This window comes from Mauremys mutica, chromosome 3 (genome assembly GCF_020497125.1).
Source record: "Mauremys mutica isolate MM-2020 ecotype Southern chromosome 3, ASM2049712v1, whole genome shotgun sequence".
NCBI classification, from domain to species: domain Eukaryota; kingdom Metazoa; phylum Chordata; order Testudines; family Geoemydidae; genus Mauremys; species Mauremys mutica.
In genome coordinates this window covers 138274068-138295886 of record NC_059074.1, presented here as the reverse complement: position 1 = coordinate 138295886, position 21819 = coordinate 138274068, and the positions used below count along the sequence as shown (strand labels likewise).

The window sequence follows — 21819 nt, the reverse complement described above, 5'->3', positions numbered from 1 at the left end:
AGGGCCACCATGTCCAAGTACACTCACTGATTTTACTGTGCTTGTTTTCACAGGGTGCTCAGTGAAAGATCACCTTTCATATCATCCCTCCACCACATGCTTTAATTCAATTCCTATTCTAGTAGTCTCAGTGCAACATTGTTGGCTGTTCTGTTTACAATCTATAAACAGAGAACTTGGATAAAGCCATAAATATTCTTGCTGGTACAATGAAATGCAACTTAATTTATCGTTCTGAATTTTAAGAAGTAAACACATAAGAACCAAAACCAGAAAGAGAAGAAACAGGCTGCTCCGTGAGGCAGTGAGATATTCCCGCCCCCCCCCTTAAGTAAAGCTGTCCCATTTCAAACAGGCAGTCTATTGGCTGACTCAGAAACCCAAATCACCTCGGGGCAAGTAGGGCAGGAATCCCTCACACTGAAGGTGATAGCTTGTCGGTTTTTTAAACCAGTTTCCAATATAATACAGGGGCCATCTTTGTTGTGGGTGGTTTGGTCATGAGCCGATTGAGCATTCTAGAGATTTTGTAATGCAAAAAACGACGTTTTGTTATTTGGTCTAGCTTCAAGATGTCAGAAGAAAACAGTAATGGGTAAAATCTCCATATTGAGGGAAATTCCATGCAGAGTTTGGGTGTCAAGTTGGGAAGGAAGGAAAATATCGAAGAAGAGAGAAATCCTTACTCAGTACTGTTCTCTCTAGGTTGGATCCCTGCTTCTCTCACCAGCTATTCCAACCTCATCACCACACGGTCTGCACCCCTAAGATTCCAAGGGCCTTTTCTTTCTTCTGTAATTTTACTTTATCACCCTCATCATTAACATAATTGCTACTTAGGCCTTGATTCTATAGGGTACCCTATGTGCCTGTGCAGAGCCCTATTAGCTGCAAACATACAGCCTCATATAGATCTCAAAACAAGTTACAACATGGGAATGCACTATCCCTTTTTCCCAGATGGGGAAACTGAGACAGAGAGACTTGACCAAGATCACACAGCAGGTCAGTGGCAGGGCCAGGAACAAAACCAAGTGCACTGGACTGGGAGTCATGGAATACTATCTACTGGACCATGCTGCCTCCCTTTAGCCAGTTACATTTTTTTAAAAGTGTGATTGCACAAGAGTCTCGACATAGCCTGGGCTTTGTGTGGGGGCAGGGAGTGCAGTGCAGGCAGGTAAGGCAGCTGAGGTGTAGGGGTGGGGTTGGCAGTGGCAGGGCCACCCAGAGGATTCAGGGGGCCTGGGGCAAAGCAATTTCAAGGGCCCCTTCCATAAAAAAAAGTTGCAATACTAGAGAATACTATATTCTCATGGGGGCCCCTGTGGGGCCCGAGGCCTGGGGCAAACTGCCCCACTTGCCCCCCACTCTGGGCGGCCCTGGGCAGTGGGATGTCACAGGGCTAGAGTGGGAAGGTGCAGCAGTAGGGGTACCAGTCACATAGTACAGGCAGGGCATGATATGGGAATTGTTCTAGGGTTTGGAAGAGTTGGGGACATGGTGGTAAATTGTGAGTGGGGGGAGCAGAAGTCAGTTCACTGCGTGCCCCGTGCCACTCCCAGAAGTGGCTGGCACCATGTCCCTGTGGCCCCTGGAGGTGGGGGACAGAGGGCTCTGCACGCTGCCCTTGCCTGCAGGCACCACCCCCTGCAGCTCCCATTGGCCGGGAATGGGGAACTGTGGCCAATGGGAGCTTCAGGGGAGGTACAATCCACACCCCTCCTCCACCCCAACCCCTTGCTCTGAGCCCCTTCCTGCACACCGCTCCCCCGCACCCTGCACTCCCTCCTGCACCCCAACCCCCTGCCCTAGCCCTATATTCCTGGCCCTGCATGCAATTTCCCCATTCAGATGTGGCCCTCAGGCCACAAAGTTTGCCCACCCCTGTACTACACAGTACAGTGACAAGTGTGAACACATTCTGCCTTTCACAGCAGTGTGTAGCTACATGTGTAGTGGCTATCTGTATTCTACACACCGTAAGAAGTGTCTAGCCTTAGATCGTAATCTCTGGGACAGTGACCATGTTTTTCTTCTATGTGTGTACAGTGCCTAGCACAGTAGGGTCCTAGTCCTTGACTGAGGCTGCCCTGCCTGTAATAATAAAGCCAAGACCACATTGGTGTAGGTGCCTTTTGTCACATGAGTTGGCATTTCAATAAAACCACTGAGCTAAACAGAGGCAATTTACCCTACTCCACCTGTCTGCAGCCATCATTGCATCACTTTACACAATTTCCTATAAAGTCTTCACAATCACGTGGGCTAGGGAAAAAAAAAAGCTTCAAATGAAAGTTTATACTGCACCAAGTTCTGTGGCCTTTCCAGTACCACTGCCATGGAAATGCCAACTTGTGTGACAAAAGGCACCTATATCAATTATTTACAAATCTAGCAATCTGTTAAATTTATAGAAAACATTTGGTTAAACAAGACAGAAAACCAGTTTAATTTTTGTGCTAAGAGAATTCAATATGCACATTATTTTGAATAGCAGTTTGCTTGAGATTGACAGTCATAATTTTTCATTCAAGAAATCCTTTTTTATACCCTGAATTGTCAGATTGCTGGATTTAAACATATTGTGGGAGCTTATCACAAAAAAAAAAGAGTGTTTAAACAACAAACAACAAACACAACAACAACAAGCTACCCATATTATGGGCTGATTTGTGAAATCTTCCATAGTTTTAGACTGAACTATCACTTAAGTTTGAGCACAAAAAAGCATGTCCTAAAACAGTGCAGTTTTACTATTTGTATGGACACCACTGGGTATGGTTTATTCATCTTATTGCACATTGGCTGGGACTCCCTATTGGATCTAAAGAAATCTGCTGAAAACTATTTAAGCCTTGGGCTTGTGTTGCCAGCAATATCTGGTGAACTCAGATGTAGATCTCCCTCTGCAGATAAACACAGTCCCAGTGATAATGAAGCCAAGATGCCTGCAACAGCTCAGCCCCAGTCTGGAAGGCAGCTAGCTCAAACTGACACTGAAGAGATGCTGAGAAGAATAAGGAAACACATTGAGGCTCTAGCCCAAGACAGTGCTGCCCCTCCATGAAAGAAAGAAACCTCCCCAACATCAATGGTAATATTTTTTCATCCGATTAGTGCCCACATCTTCCTTGGCTCATCACTAATTCTCAGTGCTCAGGCAGCAATAGCGAAGAGAAATGTCTTCCACCTTCAGCTTACTTAGAAGCTATGTCCCTTCTTTCCAGACTTTGACACTAGGATCTTTAGAGTGGTGCATCTTTTGAAGAAGAGCTTAAAAAACACACCTATTCTGCCTCGGTATCAGGTTGCATGTCTATTTAAGAAGGATTAAGCCTCACATTAACCCTGCCTGTGGACTTCAGGAAGTGCAGTTCTTGGCATTAGACATTCCAAACTACCTGCTCCAGTTAGTATTTATACACTAAAGTTATTTTTCTGATTCTTAAACTAGTTTACAACAGGAGGGAAATAAGTAATACCTTCCACTGAGCTCCTTTTAGGTACTGTGCAAGTGAGGGAACTGCTGGAGGAAATGGTAGTTTATTTGGAAAGCGTGCATACCTAGCCTCTTAGAACAATCTTACACCACAACCAGAACACAGTTTGCACAACTGTTATTTACGTGTCAGCAAATAAAGGAGAATATTGCTAGTTCTCATTTTGCTAATGTGCAGACTCAATAACTCCCATCAAAAGGTGCTCAGATACCAGAACAGGTGTAGTGCTTAAGCACTTAATTAGAACAGAACTCCTCTCTCTCTCTCTCTCACACACACACACACACACACACACACACACTCCTCTCATCTCACTTCTTAGCAAAGCAATGACAATATATAGTGTTATGAAGGCTTGTGTTATGACTTACAAACTATACTTCAGAGAATTCATTAGTACAGTATGGAGCAACATCATAAATTTAAGCTGAACTACATTTGTCAGAATACAAGTATATTATGTGATGCAGCATCCATGATGTTTTATGTGCAAAATGTGGTGCTTGCAAATTGTGTCCCAGTTAGCATGATTTAGGGAGGTTCCACTGTAAATAGAGGTCATTCTTCCACCTGGAGAGATAGCCTGTTTAAGGACTGTCATATTCAGTAAGCCTCTTTATACTGGAGACTTATGTTTATTGACAAGCAGTATCGTCCTTGATTCACATCCCCCCACTCTCTCTGCTCCCTCCCCACAAAGAACTTCTCTACAGACACAAGTGACCTGCTGAGTAATCTGTGCTATTGGAACCATCTGTCTAATGCACAGTCAAGTCATGTGAACAGAGCTGGTCGATGTGAGAAGAAGTCACTTTAAATCCACTGAGATCAGCAACACACCAAAAGCAGGCAAAGCTGGGCTTTCAAATAAACAAAAAAAATATGCAGCTGAAGAAATAAGTTGGTCCTGTTTTATGAAGACTGAAGTCTATGTTGTTACCATTAAAGTAATTAAAACTAAGCAACAATGATAAAGTTGAAAAGTGCTATAAAAATTAGTGTAAGGCCATGCAGCTTGAGTGATTTGCATGTAAACACCCATTTCTTATTTTATCCCCATCTTTCAAAATAGGAAACTGAAGCAGGGAGGATGAGATTCTTGCCTAAGAACACAGAGGTTTAAAGATCAATAATCAGGACTAGAACTCAGGTGCTCCTGGCTTGTGCTTACTCTGTTGAATCTCAGGCCACCTCTTATATCAAGCTGGACTAGGGTACGTCTACACTACGGGATTATTCCGAATTTACATAAACCGGTTTAACAAAACAGATTGTATAAAATCGAGTGTGCGCGGCCACACTAAACACATTAAATCAGTGGTGTGCGTCCACGGTCCGAGGCTAGCGTCGATTTCTGGAGCATTGCACTGTGGAAAGCCTCCCCCGCCCCTTGGAATTTCCGGGTTGAGATCCCAGTGCCTGATGCGGCAAAAATCATTGTCGCAGGTGGTTCTGGGTAAATGTCGTCAGTCACTCCTTCTGCTGGGAAAGCAACGGCAGACAAGCATTTCGTGCCTTTTTTCCCTGGATTGCCCTGGCAGATGCCATAGCATGGCAATCATGGAGCCTGTTTAGCCTTTTGTGACTGTCACCGTATGTGTACTAGATGCCGCTCACAGAGGCGATTCAGCAGCGCTACACAGCAGCATGCTTTTGCTTTTGCATGACAGCAGAGATGGTTACCAGCCATGTTGTACCATCTACCATGCCATAAATTGGTAATAAGATGATCGTGGCTACCAGTCCTTTTGCACTGCACCATCTGTTGCTGTCATAAGTGCCCCTGGCTGCTCTTAGCCAGGGGCGCAAAAGCCAAAATTGGGAATGACTCCCTGAGTCAATCCCTCCTTTTTGGTATCTAAAAATAGAATCAGTCCTGCCTAGAATATGGGCAAGTGTACCAGAGAACCACTGTATCATAGAACCAGAGAGCACAGCTGCTCTGTGTCAGATCCTGCAGAAATTATGAGCTGTATGCTATTCACAGGGGGTGCTCCTGCAACAACCCCACCTGTTGATTCCGTTCTTCCCCCAGCCTTCCTGGGCTACTGTAGCATTGTCCCCCCACTTGTGTGATGAAGTAATAAAGAATGCAGGAATAAGACACAGTGACTTGTTAGTGAGATATGAGTGGAAGGCAGCCTCCAGCTGCTATGATAGTCCAGACAGGACAGTAAGGAGTGTGTAGGAGAGGAGCCCAGCATCCCTCTGCTAGTCCAGGGGCAATTGAATCTTTTCTTTACACATGAAGGGTGGGGGCTGATGGAGCTCAGCCCCCTGTTGCTATGATGATGATGGTTATCAGCCATACTGTACCATCTACTACGAAAAATTAGGACCAGGCGCCCTTGATTGACCTTACCGATGCTAGTCAGCATGGTTACCAGTCCTTTTGCACTGCCCCATGTGCCAATAGGCTGATGATGACGATAGATATCAGTCATATTGTACCATCAGCCATCCATAGCGTGGGTGGAGCAAGGATGTTGGTGTTGAGTGCTGCACCATCGCGTCTATCTGCAGCATTCAGTAAAGATAGGGTGACATGTAAAAGAGTCAAGAGAGGATTGTTTTCCCTTTCACTTCTGGTGGTAGGTGGGGGGGTGCGTAAATTGCCTAGCTATGCCCTGACCCACCGCGGACACTGTTTTTGACCCTAGAAGCATTTGGAGCTCAGCCAAGAATGCAAATGCTTTTCAGAGACTGCAGGAACTGTGGGATAGCTTGAGTCCTCCAGTCCATGAGCGTCCATTTGATTCTTTGGCTTTCCGTTACGCTTGTCACGCAGCAGTGTGCTGAGGCCCTGCTATGGCATCTGTCTGGAGATTTTTTAAAAATGATTTTGAATTTCGTCTTCTGTAACGGAGCGCTGATAGAACAGATTTGCCTGCCCTTACAGCGATCACGTCCGCATCGTCCATGCGGGAGCTCTTTCTTTATTTTGATTTTTAACTGCATCACCACATGTGCTGATCGGAGCTCCACGCTGGGCAAACAGGAAATATTCAAAAGTTCGCGGGGCTTTTCCTGTCTACCTGGCCACTGCATCCGAGTTCAGATTGCTGTCCAGAGCGGTCAGTGGTGCACTGTGGGATACCGCCCGGAGGCCAATACCGTCGATCTGCGGCCACACTAACCCCAATCCGATATGGTAATACCGATATTAGCGCTACTCCTCTTGTTAGGGAGGAGTACAGAAACCGGTTTAAAGAGCCCTTTATACCGATATAAAGGGCCTCTTAGTGTGGACGGGTGTGGCGTTAAATCGGTTTTACGCTCCTAAAACCGGTTTAAACGCCTAGTGTAGACCAGGCCCTAGGGTGACTAGACAGCAAGTGTGAAACATCTGTACAGGGGGTGAGGGGTAATAGGAGCCTAAATAAGAAAAAGACCCCAAAATTGGGACTGTCCCTATAAAATCGGGACATCTTGTCACCCTAAGCTGGACAGAATATACACAACGATTAAGAAATGAGTCTCTGCATAGAGGAAGTTTCCTGTAGAACGAGTTACCAGATGGGTAAAGTTTTTCATGCCAAGTGCATATTAAGATTGTCATTTAAAAATAAAAATTGCAAATTACATTGGGCACAGGACACAGAGCGGAATAGGCGAGCAGGGCACCCACGCCATGACCCAACAACTCCTCTCCCTCCATAGCCCAGTTCAGCAGGCAATCTAGCTGCACTAGGGCCAGGAAGGGTGTGGGGCCATCACAAGGGAAGATCCAGCCTGCATGCTATGGTGAGTTCCAACAGGCTGGAGCAGGGAGCCAGGCCAACCTCGCAGGACAGGAGGCACAGAACTGAGTGAGCTCTCCACCCCACCCCAGGCCTTCCATCCCCAGGGCAGATCCCAACCCTGACTCCAACATGGACCGCTGCACTTTAAATGGCACTCGGTGTTGGGTAGAAAACTTATATTGCTATCACTCTTAAGAGAGTCATGTCTTCATGATCAGAAACCCAGGTCTCCCCTCACCCCAATGTTAGTGAGCAACAGGTCTAAACTGCACCTACAACGCACACCTGCAACTAAGTATCTGAACTGGCAAGCCATATGCACATGAGTACAAATACATATGTATGTACAGGCAACAGCTCACAAAATAAAAAGGCAGTTGAACCTTGATTTGCATGGTTTTGCTTGTGCACATTTGAAGTCAATGGACTGCCCCCATCTACACCATCAGAGGATGGAGTTACACCTATCTACGCCAACTCAGGGCCGCCCAGAGGATTCTGGGGGCCCGGGGTCTTCGGCGGCGGGGGGCCCTTCCGTTCCGGGACCCACCGCCGAAGTGCCCTAAGACCCGCAGCGGGGGCCCCCCCACCACCGAATTACTGCCGAAGCGGGACCCGCCGCTGAAGTGCAGCCCGGTCTTCGGCGGTAATTCGGCGGGGGGGGGTCCCCGCCGCGGGTCTTCGGGGCACTTTGGCGGCGGGTCCCGGAACGGAAGGGGAACCCCCGCCGCCGAAGACCGGGCTGCGCTTCGGCGGCGGGTCCCGCTTCCCCCCCGCCCCGGCCTCTTACCCCCGGCTCCCTCCTCACCCGGAGTCTCAGCGCCTCGCCGGAACAGCCGCAGCGTGTGGCCGGCGGGGCCTGAGCCCCGCCTCGCTCAGAGCCGTGTGGTGAGGGGGCGGGGCTGGGAGCTCCACGTCGAGCGGAGGGAGCTGAGCTCAGCCTGGAGCTCGCAGCCCCGCCCCCTGACCACGCGGCTCTGAGCGGGGCGGGGCTCAGGGCCCCTGGCGGAGACTCGGCGCTTGATGCGCTGAGGCTCCAGGAGAGGGGCGGAGGCGGGAGCCTCCGCTGTTCTCTTGGGGGCCCCTGCGGAGCCCGGGGCCCGGGGCAAATTGCCCCCTTTGCCCCCCCCTCTGGGCGGCCCTGCGCCAACTGACTGGCATACAGTCAGAGTGGCTAGCTCCTCACACTGCCATGGCTACATTCTATTTTTAGCATGCTGGCTCACTCAGAGCTAGTGTGAGTATGTCTCCTCGAGATGGGAATTACACTTTGAACTAGAGGTGTAGACATATCCACAGTTTCTCTTTTAATATACGACTAGGTCTTTCAATTCCCAAACAGTGATACCCCCCCCCCACACTCACCTGGCTACACTAGTTTAATGTCCAAGTAATGAGAGATTAAGACTATTACAGTTAATGATCTTCTAAGATGGCTTTTCCCTTCTAGCATAAATCCCCACTGGTCACTGTCACATTCTGGGTGTGATCCAGACTAGTGAGGTGTTGTGTCACCACCTGCCCTGCAACCTTGGATGCTTCACCCATGCTTTGCTGCTGTAGCTCCCAACTGGGGCCCCTGAAAAACCTGGAAACCACATGCAGGTCACACCCTGAGTATCTGTGTATAGCTACAGCCTGGTCCAGCAACTCTGACCCCAGCAGCCTGTCAGCAACACTCCAGTCACACTCTGGCTTCCACCTGCCTGGGTCACCACTTGCAGGGTGACCCCACACACACTCCCAGTCCTGAATTTTCCCTAAAACATGTATTATTGACAGTTCATATACTAAAAGGTCCATCATCCCATAAGGGGTCAATATACAACAGCCTGCTACTTTAACTGGAGTTACCAAACAATTCAGTTTAAGCAAACACAGGATTAGTTTTGGTTAAAGAATAACATGTTTATTTACAAAGAGATAGATTTTAAATGAGCACAAGTGCAAGGTGTAAGAGTCAAAATGGCTACATGAGAAATAAAGATAAAATGCTTCCTGGTAGCTAAGACTGAAACTAGACTTGGTTCAAGGTATAATCCTTACCACATGTTCCCAGCAACATTGCTGATCAAATCTCAAGTCAGGATCTGCCCCCAGAGTCCAAAGAGCTGGTTCCTTTTTCTCTCTTTCACTTAAGAAGACAGACTACCTGGGGTGTTTTTAACCCCACTTTTTTATAGTGCAGTCCCCCTTAGAAATGCATTTTCCTGAGGGTTTCCCCTAGACAAAGTTACCTACAGCTGTGAGGATGGAAACGTGTAGTCTCATGACGAAAGAAGTTCCATGTTGTTGTTTGCTAAAATGTAGATCGATGTGCTCCTGCCCCCCCTTTGCTGCCAAAGAATGGCCACTTGACCAGTGATTGCCAGTCAGCTTTGAAGACACCTGGCTAGAGGTGTCAGCTTGTCCTTAGTCTCTGAGAAACAGGTTTCCCCCCTCCCTAGACTTGTCTGGCAAACACACTTCAGTCATGATTTCAGCTTATGTTCATAACTTTACATATAATGTTGCTACACACATTTCACCAGGATACCATTGACCAGTGAGTTATTAGTTTTCAAATGATGCCTCATGAGGCATATTTTTTTGCAAAGATTATTACAGTAGTGTGTAGGCTGTGAATACAGGGGTGCATTCAGTTATAGTCACTAATTCTTCCTGGAGTGTGATGGTGCAATATTTTGATTTTAATTTTTCCACAATAACTACTGCTATAAATGAAGCAACCAACTTGGAACTATGACAAATGTTCCCTCCCATATCTCAGTAAATATATCTCATTCCTGAGATTTAAAAAAAAAAAAATCAGCAAATTTTTGGATACTCAAACCTGATTCGGAACCTATCCCCAGAATGTAAGCTGTACAGCAGTATAACCTTGAAACAGCATGACATCTTAGCCACCTCTGTGCAGGGCTGGCTCCAGGCACTAGTGAAGGAAGCAGGTGCCTGGAGTGGCCAATAGAAAGGGGCGGCACTCCGTCCATTATTGGGGCAGGTCATCTGGGTCTTCAGCAGTGGGTCCTTCACTCCTCTTCTTCTTTGGCGGCACTTTGTGGCAGCTCAAATCGTGTTTTTCTTTTTTTTTTCCCCCTTCGCCGCTTGGGGTGGCAAAAAAGCTGGAGCCGTCCCTGCATCTGTGTTATCCATAACATAGCTTTTACATGTGACCATTTACATAGCTTTTATCATCCATCTGTGCCTCATGTTAAAGGATGGCTTATGTCTGCCCCAAAGAGGACAGAATTGCTACAAAAGCTGTGTCAGACTTTTTACAGAAGCATTTTCATATTTCCTGCAGTCATATCGAATGCAAGACACAGCAGGAAGAAATGTATTTTTAATAATATGTCCATTTATTAGTTTTGTATTTGAATTTTGTGGGCCAAGTTATTGCTCATGAAAGTGAGCGCTTATTACAGCACTACTGAGAGCCTGACATGATGCCTGCAGCTGCTGTGCAAGCTTCCCCAAGCAAGTTCTGCCACTCAACCTCTTCTCTATCCTGATCCCCACAGATATTCTAGTCCTGAAGCTCTCTTGAGCAGCAGCTGCCCATCAAGCAAAGCTGTGCCAAACTGTGCATGGATTCTTTTATTTCTGTTTGCCACATAAGATATATTAAATGAATCCGGCGCCAAGCATTACACATTCTGTGCATAAACAGATGTGACAATGACCAACAGTGTAGGAATTTAAATTAAAATGAATTCCATTGTAAGATCTTTGGGGCAGGAGCTACCTATGTGCCCTGTGTTTGTACAATGACTGGAACTGCTAATTTTGGGACAGTTTAGTTTCCATTTGATCCTTTTAAGTAAACTGCTGAAAACACTTTCAGAATTTCAAGCTGTCAACATCTTTCCTTCTTTGTACTAAATATGGAAGCATTTTCTTGGTGGCTAAGATTAAATGAAATCTGTTTAATAGCCAGTGTTTATTCAGTCTATATCTGCAGTGTCTTGGGAGAAGTAAAGCCAAGTGTGCACACAAGTACAAGATTAATGCTCTATTACCAGATTTCCAGCAGTTTCTGCTACACCAACAACTCATGCATTAGATTAAATTCCAGCAGCACTGGAATTCTCAGATTGCACTACAACAGGAATAGGCTGGAGAGGGCCAGGTTAAAGTAGGGCTAGTTTGAAAACAAGAATTCTGGGTCTTTAACATTTCCTTCACTGAGGAACTTTGCAGAAAGCATGCTGAAAAAGTCCTTTCTTCAGATGCTTATTCTATATACCTGCCTTGCAAAAATTCCCCTTTGCTTGGAGAGACCAGTCAGCAGCTCCCGTTCACTTTACTTAGACAGGTCCTCAATAGATCTTGCATCTTCTCGGGTCTCTTACTGGAGAAAAGGGAATTCTTCTGTATTTCTGCTCTCCTTCTCAGCTTACTTTGTTGCCCAGCCTATGCTCTCATAATCCTTTTGGACAAGAGGTCCCCAAATGCCTTGGCTCTGGGCTGAAGGAGGGAAAGGTCAGAACTGGCTCTTGAACCTCTCAAAAGTAACACCACCTTTCTGGTAAGAAGATAAAACTTTCTGGGATCTGCTTCCTAATCTTCTGTGCCTGAAAATCAATCACCTATTCTAGCACAGGGTAAAAAGAAGAGCTCTGACCCACCCTCATCTCAGCTGTCCAGTCATGGGGGCCCTAACTACATCAGGGAAAGTTAATCTAGTTTGTTACTAAGCAGAGTGGATTTGGTGAAGTGCAGGAGAAGGAGCAGGGGTAATGGATCTGCTGCTACATGCTTACATTGGACATTCCCCTCTTACAGAGAAGTGTGCAAAGCTGTGGATGCATCACAATTGTGGAGATTATTATGACAGTAACATATATCCCTGGATGGGGGGAAGCCCAGAATGGGGAGGGGAATACTATCTTCATAGCAATGTTCCTCCTTCTCAGTCCCTCCACCTCCCATTTGAGCAACATCACAAAGTCCTTCCATGCATCTAAAGCTGTGTGATGCTGGAGGTAGTTTGGGGGGACAACTGCCATTTACAGCATCACTCCCTCCAAAAACCTACTATGGTTTTAATTCTCTCATCCCTCATTCCATGCCCTGTAACCCCTCCCTCCCCCACCAGCCTGCACCCAATCTTCCCACTAACATCTAGCAGATGACAGGGGTAGGGGGCAGCCTTGGGCAGCACTGTCAGGGAACCAAATGGAACCAGTGTGAAGGGACAGAACCTTGGTGTGTCTTAGGGATCCACTGGTTTATTGGAACAAAACTCCTGCTTCTTCTGTGGGAAGAGGAGGAAATCCCCATCCCCTGACAAAAGAAACTGAACGGAATCTAATGGTGTTTCCTATGTCCTGTTCAAGAGAAGGCCATGAACGAAATAAAGCGCTTTAATATATTTATCTAAAGACATTTCTATATACATAACTAATAGTTTCTGTCTATATAAATGACCCTTGGTCTAACAGCAAGGGTTGAACCTCGTACTTTCAGTACTAAAAACCTGAGCCTCTCTCGTTTGAGTGAAATCCATTAGTGAGTTACATACATTGTATTAATTTGTATTTCACTCTCATTTTGCTTATGAAGATTTTCTAGAATACATTTACATTGTCACCCCCCCCCCATGTGGCTAATTCTTATTTGTATTCACAGGCCAATGACCAACAAGAGCGACTGCTTGGCATTCAGTTAGACTGTCAACAAAGTAGACTAGCTACATCCTTACAATATTTGTATTTTTTGTATACACTAAATATATCAGGAGTCTCCCTAAGTGTCTCTCTCAAACTCCTACCCCACAAACCTCACATCTTTTCAAAATGTAACTAAAAATGAACTTAAAGTGAAATTTATCACCATTTTAATTATGTTACTGGATAAGTTATCCCCAGAATACGAGTCACCAACTGGCAGACAAAAAGCAATCATATTTAGTATTATTTATCTCACTGTTACACACAAAAATCCCTAGGTTGATTTTTCTTAAGGTACAGAGATCACGGAATAATAAAATACGCAAGTGAATTAGTGATCAGTGGATGGCAAGGTTATACATATGACACAAATCCAAGAAAACAGCCTTTGGGAAAAGTCAGGAAGGAAAAAAAAAGTCTCACGCTATCAGGTACAATTTCAACACTAGAAAACGGCTTTCATTTCATCAGCAGGATGCAACCACCTCCCAAATCTTCTATCAGAAATAATTTCCTACCAACAAGCCCTCAAGCTTTTGGCAGAACTGGATATGTAGCTTTAAAAAGAAAAAAAACCTTGCCTGCTGCTGATTTATTTTCATTCAATTTTTCTTAAGACAGATGTCTGCTAATAATTGTATTTATTACAACTATCCCTAAGGTACCCAAATATTGCCCAAATGAGGATTACACTGACAATATTTGGAATCCAAGCACTCAACTTTCACTTAACAGCAGATTGTAACCACTCATCTTTAATACAGAATTACATTGCATAGAGACTACAGAACTAAAACCAGGACACTTGAGCATTGCATGCTGGGATTTGTAGATGGACTGCATCTCTGTACTGAACATGGAGCGGACACAGACCACTTTATACAAATTCAGGCTAGCTTTGATCCATCTGTCTCATTTCGGCCACCTATGTATTACCTAGTCATTCAATACAGTTGTTAACTTGGCACTCCTGCCTTGAAAACATGTCTCCCTTTCAATATCATTTATTAGGTGGGAACTTTACTTATTTTGCAAGGCCTCGATCCTGCAAACTCACCCATGAGTAACAGTATGCATTTGAGTAGTCCCATTAGCATCAGTCAGATTACTCAGATAAAATTAAATATGTGTAAGGATTAGCTGGATCAGAGCCTAAGGGAGTGTCATGAAGTAGCTGACCTGAGGTACGAGTGAGTGGTTAGATTTTTCCTTTTGGAAGATCTGAAGGAATACTCTACTGGAGAAATAATTTGCCAGTGACACATCTGGCTGATATGACTCTAAATAGATAAAGTCACATAGATCTTATGGTATAAGTGTAAAAAGTTTGAAAGAATAATTGACCTCTCATAGAGAAGTTGAATAAAACATCTAATAGATTTTACAAAAAAGTAGGATACATTCCCTGCAGAGAATTTACGATCTAACAGCCCATTTACACTGTACAAACAGCAATGTCGGAAGCTCGGTTATAACATGGTTGTGCCAAACATAGTTAAAACATGCTTCAGTCTTGCAGTATATACTAGAATTAGACATCATCCCAAAGTACACTAATGCCTAGGGCAGAATGGGCTACGCCTTTTGAGGACACAGTTAAAAGACAGTTTGCTCTCATCTACAAAGCAATCAAACCACCTTTTAATCTGTCTGGCAGTTATTGCCATAGGAGGATGACAGAGAGCCAGAGGCTATCTCCCTATTCCTTTTTTTTGTCCTAACATGAAATGACCCTGCTGCTGAGAGTCATCACATTGCAAGTAAGTGCCCAAAGACCAATACCAGGCAGCCAGAGTGTAAGAGGTACCAGCAACTTGTAGGAGAGATGCAGGCAGGTTGGTAAATCTCAAGAGATATTGCCTCAGGTGGCTGATGGAGTGACAGTGCTGGGGAAATAGTGATGAAAATGAATACTTTCTACTGATATTCCTCAAACTAAATTTAAGCCAAAACCCTGTTAAAGTCCATATTACAATGAAAGTTTGATTACTGGGCATGCAGCACTGCAGCCTGAAAGTATAGAATTGGGTCTAAAAAGGGAAATATTTTTAACCAAGTTTTGAATTTCTCAACAGCACCATGCTTGAAGGCTCTTCCTTCCCATGCAGCTTTAGATAGTAGTGAACTCAGTCTAGCTCAACTTGTAGAGTGGGGAAAAAAATCAAATGTGTATGAAACTCCAGACAAAATTTGGTATTTGTCATCTGCAGAGGTGGCAGTCTGGTCACATTAAAGCCAATGGCAAAATTCCCATCAACTTCAGTGTGCTAGAATTTCTCTCAGGTGACTTAGAAATAATAAAATGCTATTAATCAAAAGGCAATGTATAAAGTTGGGAGGGTGAGAGAAAGATTTATAACTGGAGGAGGAAGGCACTAATGTCATTATAGAAGTGCTCAAAGACAATACCTTGTTGCACCAAAAACAAGAGGCTGTGCAGTCTGCTCAGTGTGACCAAAGTCTAGGCAATTTTGGCAGGCTGAGACACTAACCATTCAGGGTGGGGTTTCACAAAAAAGAAAGCAACATAACCTAAAGGGAAGATAAACAGTACTGTATTTTTGAATAGTACTATTTTTTTCTAAGAAGAGACCTAGTGCCTCCTATGTGAATTGTGATCTCTCTCACCTTTCTTTATATTAGGGAGGAGTAAACGTCAGGTTTGCCTCATACTTTCAGATTTCACTAGCTTCCCCCTTGTTAGACTTTCTGAATATTGTCTGGAAAATTGTAATTGAGTGTTAGTCTATGCGAAGAGGCAGATGAACCTCATCTTCCCAGCTGTAATCTCTTCAGAAAGAGACTGATTCTCCTTTCTATATTGAAAGAAGTCTTTAGAATGGGGGAATCAATTTATGAGGGATTCTAAGGTGCCTCTTGTGGCTCGCTTTTGTTTGAGCTATCTCATAATTGGAGGTCCGCAGACAGGGTGTCATTTATTTTCAAAGGAAAAAACATCCAGGGAAACAAGACCAGAAGAGAAAATTAATCACCTTAAAGAACAAACTTGTGCTTTTTAGAATATATGCAACTGTCTTGTTTCCAGCCAGTATCATTTGCTGTCAGTGAAGGAAAGTAATGGGCTTTCTGAATCTGATGTTAAGATTTAGTGTTGGCACAACTTACGTTTTACGGAAGAGATGCTTGTTTGGGTCAGATGAAGATATAATGTTGAATCAAAATCAGAAACAATAGGGTTCATCTTACTAAATCTCCAAGAATTATCCTGAAAAGGCCCAATCCTGCTCCCTTTAAAGTCAATCAGTAAACTTCCATTGAGAACAATGAGAGCGGGAACAAACCTAACATTTTGATAGCTTTTCCTGTGAGAGTTCCAACTTGTATCACCAGCATGTCATGTTTGACATCAAAGAGAAGGTCTGTTTTTCACTTAAATTGATACTTTGCTCCATTAATCCCTTTCAAGTTATTTTCCTTTAGATCTTGCCATTACAAGGTCCACTTTTTGTGAAAGACTTCATACCAAGTGGCGACTCATGACGTATTCTGTTAATTAGCAGTGTAATGAGAGGAAAATAAAGATCAATACATAGAGGCTAGAATTAGAGCTGGTTGGGAATTTTCCATCAGAATTATTTTCTGAAAGAAAATGTAGTTTCCACAAACTCAAAAACCTTTCATGGGAGAACTTCAATTTTGCCAAAATGTTGATTTTCCATTGGAAAAACTGAAACAAAAGATTTTAGAGGGGGGTCAATCCAAATTGGAATATCTTAGTTTGTTGAACTGACCTGAAACCTTTAATTCTGTGTCAGCTCAACATTAAATTGCATTTCCCTATTGTGCCACATTGCCCAATGGGAATCATAGTTTGAGCCCCCATTCCCTCCTATGGACCATGCTCCCAGAAATACTACAGCTCCCATGATGTAATACGAACTCTCCTCTGGCCGAGCTGTGTGGTACATCATGGAAGTCATGTAAATGTAGGCGCATCATAGGAGACATATTCCAACCAGGGAGGCTGGCCCATAGGAGATAATGGGGGCCCCAGGCAACCTGAAGTCCCACGAGTCACTTGTACATTAGAACCTCAAAGATATGAGCATCAGAGTGACAGACTGACCCGTCAACCGCACACCAAGTAAAAATAAAAGTAACCAATCAGGCAGCAGCAGAACACCCCCCACCCCAAAAAACGAAAACCCTGTATTGTGCCTGTATTACATATTAAAGATAGGCACATCTGGGCTGCCTGTTTAATGTTGAACTGACTCAAAACAAAGCATTCCAGGTCAATTCAACAAACCAAAATGAAAATATTTTGATTCAGATCAAAATGTTTTGTGTTGATTGAAAATGGAGAAAAACATTTTCACATTCCCAAATTGACGTTTTTCAGACTATTTTGTTGCATGAAAACGTTTGGTCTCAACTTTTCACCTCATAAGCAAAAGTTGAAATATCATAATTTCCCAGAGGATGGAATTTCTGAATTTCACTCAGCTCTACTATGAATATTTTAGGCTGCCAACCCAGCAAGGCATAATCCAAAGGTCTGAGGACAGGACTGGGAGCTAGGAATTCCTGAGTGTTAATTCTACCTCTAACACTGCTTCCTCTCTATAGCCTTGGACAAATCTGATTGTGTCTGCCTCCAATTCACCAAGTGTAAAATGGAAAGAAGGTTTGTTTCTAAATCTCACATGTATGTGGTTTGTAATGTTGTCTAGTGACCTGGGTTTGCAAAGATTCAAGCATGTGTTTAATTTTACATGGTGTGAGCAGTCCTGTTGACTTCAATGGGACTACCAAGCATGAGTAGAACATAACAGCAATACTGGATCAGTCCAAAGGTCCATCTAGCCCAGTATCCTGTCTTCTGACAGTGCCAATGCCAGATGCATCAGAGGGAATGAGCAGAACAGGTAATCATCAAGTGATCCATCCCATATCACCCATTCCCTGCCTCTGGCAAACAGAAACCAAGGACATTTCAGAGCATGGTTTTGCATCCCTGCCCATCCTGTCTAATAACCATTGATGAACCTATCTAGTTCTTTTTTGAACCCTGTTACAGTCTTGGCTTTCACAACATCCTCTGGCAAAGAGTCCCACAGGTTGACTGTGCGTTGTGTGAAGTGACGTATATACTCGATTATAAGCCAGTTCGTTTATAAACCAACCACCTCTCCCCCCTAAAATGGATAAGTAAAAATGGCAAATTTTTTATGACCCATTCATAAGCTGACCCTATAATTCAGGAGTCAGCAAACTTTGGTTGCCGGGCCAAAGAAGGTTTGTTTACCTCGAGCATCTGCAGGCATGGAGGTAAACCTAAGTAAACAAAGAGTCCCGGCCTGCCAGTGGCTTACCCTGACGGGCCGGGACAGTAACAGGTGGGGAAATTTTTGGGGGGGAAGAAGTTGGGGGTCAGAGGAGTAGCCCCTGTGACCACCCTCCACATGACCCCACCCCTAACCTGGGACCTCCCCACATGACCCCTCCCCATGTAACCCCTTCCTGCCCCACCCCTAGCCCAGGACCCCCACACTCTCCCCATCCCTTCCCACTTTAGCTGGGACGGGTCAGGGGAGGATGTCTCTGGCCTGGTCAGAGCTGTTCCGGTGGGCCGGGCAGTGCGGCCGTGGCGGGCCAGCCCCAGAGCTGCAGCTGCTTCGGACACTTGGGGGAGAACAGCGTGGCCAGAAAAGGAAAGACTCTTGCCCTGCCTCTTCTCTTCTGGCTCTGCTGTCTGCTGCCTCTCCTTGTCCCCTCTGTTGGCGGGGGAGGGCGACTGTGTCCCACCTCTCTCCATCTCTATACCCGTTCATAAGCCGGCCCCCTACTCTGATGCTTCCCTTTTTTACTAAAAAAAAATAAAAGGAAGTAAGCTGATTTTTTTTTGTTTTTTGTTTTAAGACTGCTGACTATTCATTTAATTTAGTGACCCCTAGTTCTTGTATTATGAGAAGGTGTAAATAATATTTCCTTATTTACTTCTCCACACCAGTCATGATTTTACAGACTTCTATCTTATTCCCCCTCTTAGTCATCTCTTTCCTAAGCTGAAAAGTCCCAGCCTTTTAAACCTCTCCTCACATGGAAGTTGTTCCATACCCCTAATCATTTTTGTTGCCTTCTCTGTATCTTTTCCAATTCCAATATATCTTTTTTGAGATGAGGTGACGCATTTATTCCTCCCTTTTGTTTCCTATCTTTTAACCAGTTACTGATCCATGAGAGGGCCTTCCCTTTTATCCCATGACTCCTTCCTTTGCTTAAGAGCCTTTGGTGAGGGACCTTGTCAAAGGCTTTCTGAAAATCTAAGTACACTATGTCCACTGGATCCCCCTTGTCCACATTTTTGTTGACCTCCCTCAAATAATTCTAATAGATTCACAAGGCATGATTTCCCTTTATAAAAACCAGGTTGACTCTTCCCATCATGTTCATCTGTGTATCTGATAACTGTTAAAGAACAGAATTAAGTTACTTGAGCATGTTAAATTCTCAGAGAATATTTCCCAGAGTCCCACAGGAGGAACTGGGACTCCTGTAGCCTTGTAAATAGTATAAAATAATTTGAATATTTTTTAAAAAACAAATACTTATTTCATTGCAGGAAAACCCTTTATGAACCATGTATAAGAGTTTAGTATATTGTGTACAGTGTGAAATACTCTAATAAAAATGTGATAACAATTAAAACCTAACACCATCAGCAGAGGTAACACAAAGTGTAATTAACTATACGAGTAACTATACCACAGCAGTGCTTCTCATGAAGTTAAGGGACAGTACTTTACCTTCGCAGTGGAAAGGCTAATAATGTGCTGATCTTTTTCATTTGTGACAATCTCCATGACACTAAATAAGTGTCCCAACAATTTGCCCACTGGCTTGGTGTTTATATTGGGATGCCATAAACGGAGAACTTTATCATCACCTGTGAACAGAAAATATCCATCACCCTTTCTGTCTCTCTAACATGCAGACTATCGCAAAATAGATTCTGAATAGACAGCCTAGTTTAAAAAAAATGGCTGCCAGGACTGCAGACACAAATCCTGCTTAAATCTTTGTATTTTTCATACCAAGGTCTTGATGAAAGACCTCTAGACACCTTCACGCTGCTTAAAGCATACGTAACTCACTCTTTAAGGCCCTTTAATGTTGCCAAAGTGGTGTAAAGGTATAAATGAAAATCAAGCCTTTTGTACCCATCTGTGCAAATGTGATGTTTGCACACAATTTAGGAAGCCACTTTTGAAATTTGGTCCTTTTATTATAGGTTTTTTGCTGCTAATTATTTCAAACATTTTCAGCAAAACCCAAAGCAACACCAGCACACCTAGATTTTGGCTCTGATACAAACCCCAATGTTTAAACCAACTACATTGAAAAGTTTGCTATTTTTCACAAGCCTTTAAAGAGAACCTGGGCCCAATTTCAAACAGACATTAATATATTTATGGTGTGGCATCAAAATCATGCCAGAGTTATGGCTTTATTAACAGTTAAATACTGAGAAGCCTTTAGCACCTTATAAAAATCAACTTAGCCCCTCCTGAATAGCTTGAGACACAAAACCAGTTACAACTTGGTAGTTATCACTAAGTTTTACTTTGAGTCGCTCCAAACTTGAAGCAGAACTCAGAGAATAAGAGCACATGGATCAAAACTGGAGGACATTCACACAACCCTCAGAACCAAGTCAGCCAACGGTCACACAGCTTTATTTGTTATTTACTTTGAGAAGAAGTAAAATCTTAAAGCTTTTTAGAAAGAGACTGCACAGATGCATTGTCCTCTAGACCTGGGCCATTCAGAGTATAAGCCAGTGCCTTTCCCAACCTGTTATACAAACACTCTGTTCTGAACAACAACCCAAACTCACCCTCTGCCTGGATTTAGTTCTATTAACAAAGAAAACAAAAAGATATAAGTCAGCTCAAATCGTCTCAGGGTTCTTCCCTGAGGACCACTTCATTCTCTCCTCAGAGAGCCACTCCAATCCTCTTTTATACCCAGACGGGGCAATAAGTCATCTGCCTCAGTGAGTCAACAGAATGCATGTAAACCTTTCACAGCTGGACCAACACTTAACCAGGTGGCAAGCACTGTCAGCCTATAAAAATATAGTAACTGGTCTACTGGAGTATTCCAGTGCATTCATTTTGGCACAGTTTGAAATAATTCACCAAATTGCTAAATTATACAAAGCAATCTGGATGAGAAGACAGTTTTAAAGTTAAGATGGTTTAAAGTTTTGGGGGAAATATATATGTCTCCTAGCAGATGGAACCCAATAAAATGCAAATCACAGAAGACAGATATTCTGGCCCATAAGAAATCAAAAGGGAAAAAAATCCATCATGTGGTAATGAATCAGCTGTGTTTCAACTGTGGCTTTTCAGAGCTTAAATTAGGCCAGTATGGGTTTGTTACATCATACTGGTACTTTCTCCAGTCTTTCACTGCCTTTTAGATAGAGCGGGGACTAGTAGAGAGGAGACCAGGGATCAGTTCTTGACTTGTTAGTGCATAATTTTGGGTAAGGAAAGCAAGGCCAAGGAAGGGCACCTGTTAAAATGAAGAAGTTAATGTAACTTTGTAACTGATTTTTAGATAAAAGGCACTGTGTGTCTGGAAAGCAGTATTTATCATTACATTCGTAGGTCCAGTTAGGAGACACATGAAGGGATAAGTCTGCTCATTTTTCTGGTTCATCAGGGACCGTCAGATCTTAGCTGTCAGTATTACTAACCACTGGTATATAATGCAATGATGCGGTCACACAAATGATCGTAGTTGCCCCTTTCCCTTTAAGTCACCACATAACTCTGCTCCACAATCTAGGATTTCATTTTTGAGAAGTTAAGTCTCTCGTCTTTAGGCACAAAATGTGAACCAAGAGTAAGCCGATACAGGGATGTC

General features: G+C 43.8%; 1 protein-coding gene across 4 annotated transcripts in view; it reads right to left on the bottom strand.

The window, feature by feature from the left end:
• Positions 1-21819, bottom strand: part of WDR64 (WD repeat domain 64) — a 134198-nt gene that overhangs the window by 62974 nt on the left and 49405 nt on the right. For all 4 annotated transcript variants that reach the window (XM_045008686.1, XM_045008687.1, XM_045008688.1 and 1 more), the window contains exon 10: positions 19689-19828. In XM_045008686.1, the coding sequence (XP_044864621.1) occupies positions 19689-19828 (140 nt within the window). The remainder of the gene's footprint in view (positions 1-19688; positions 19829-21819) is intronic.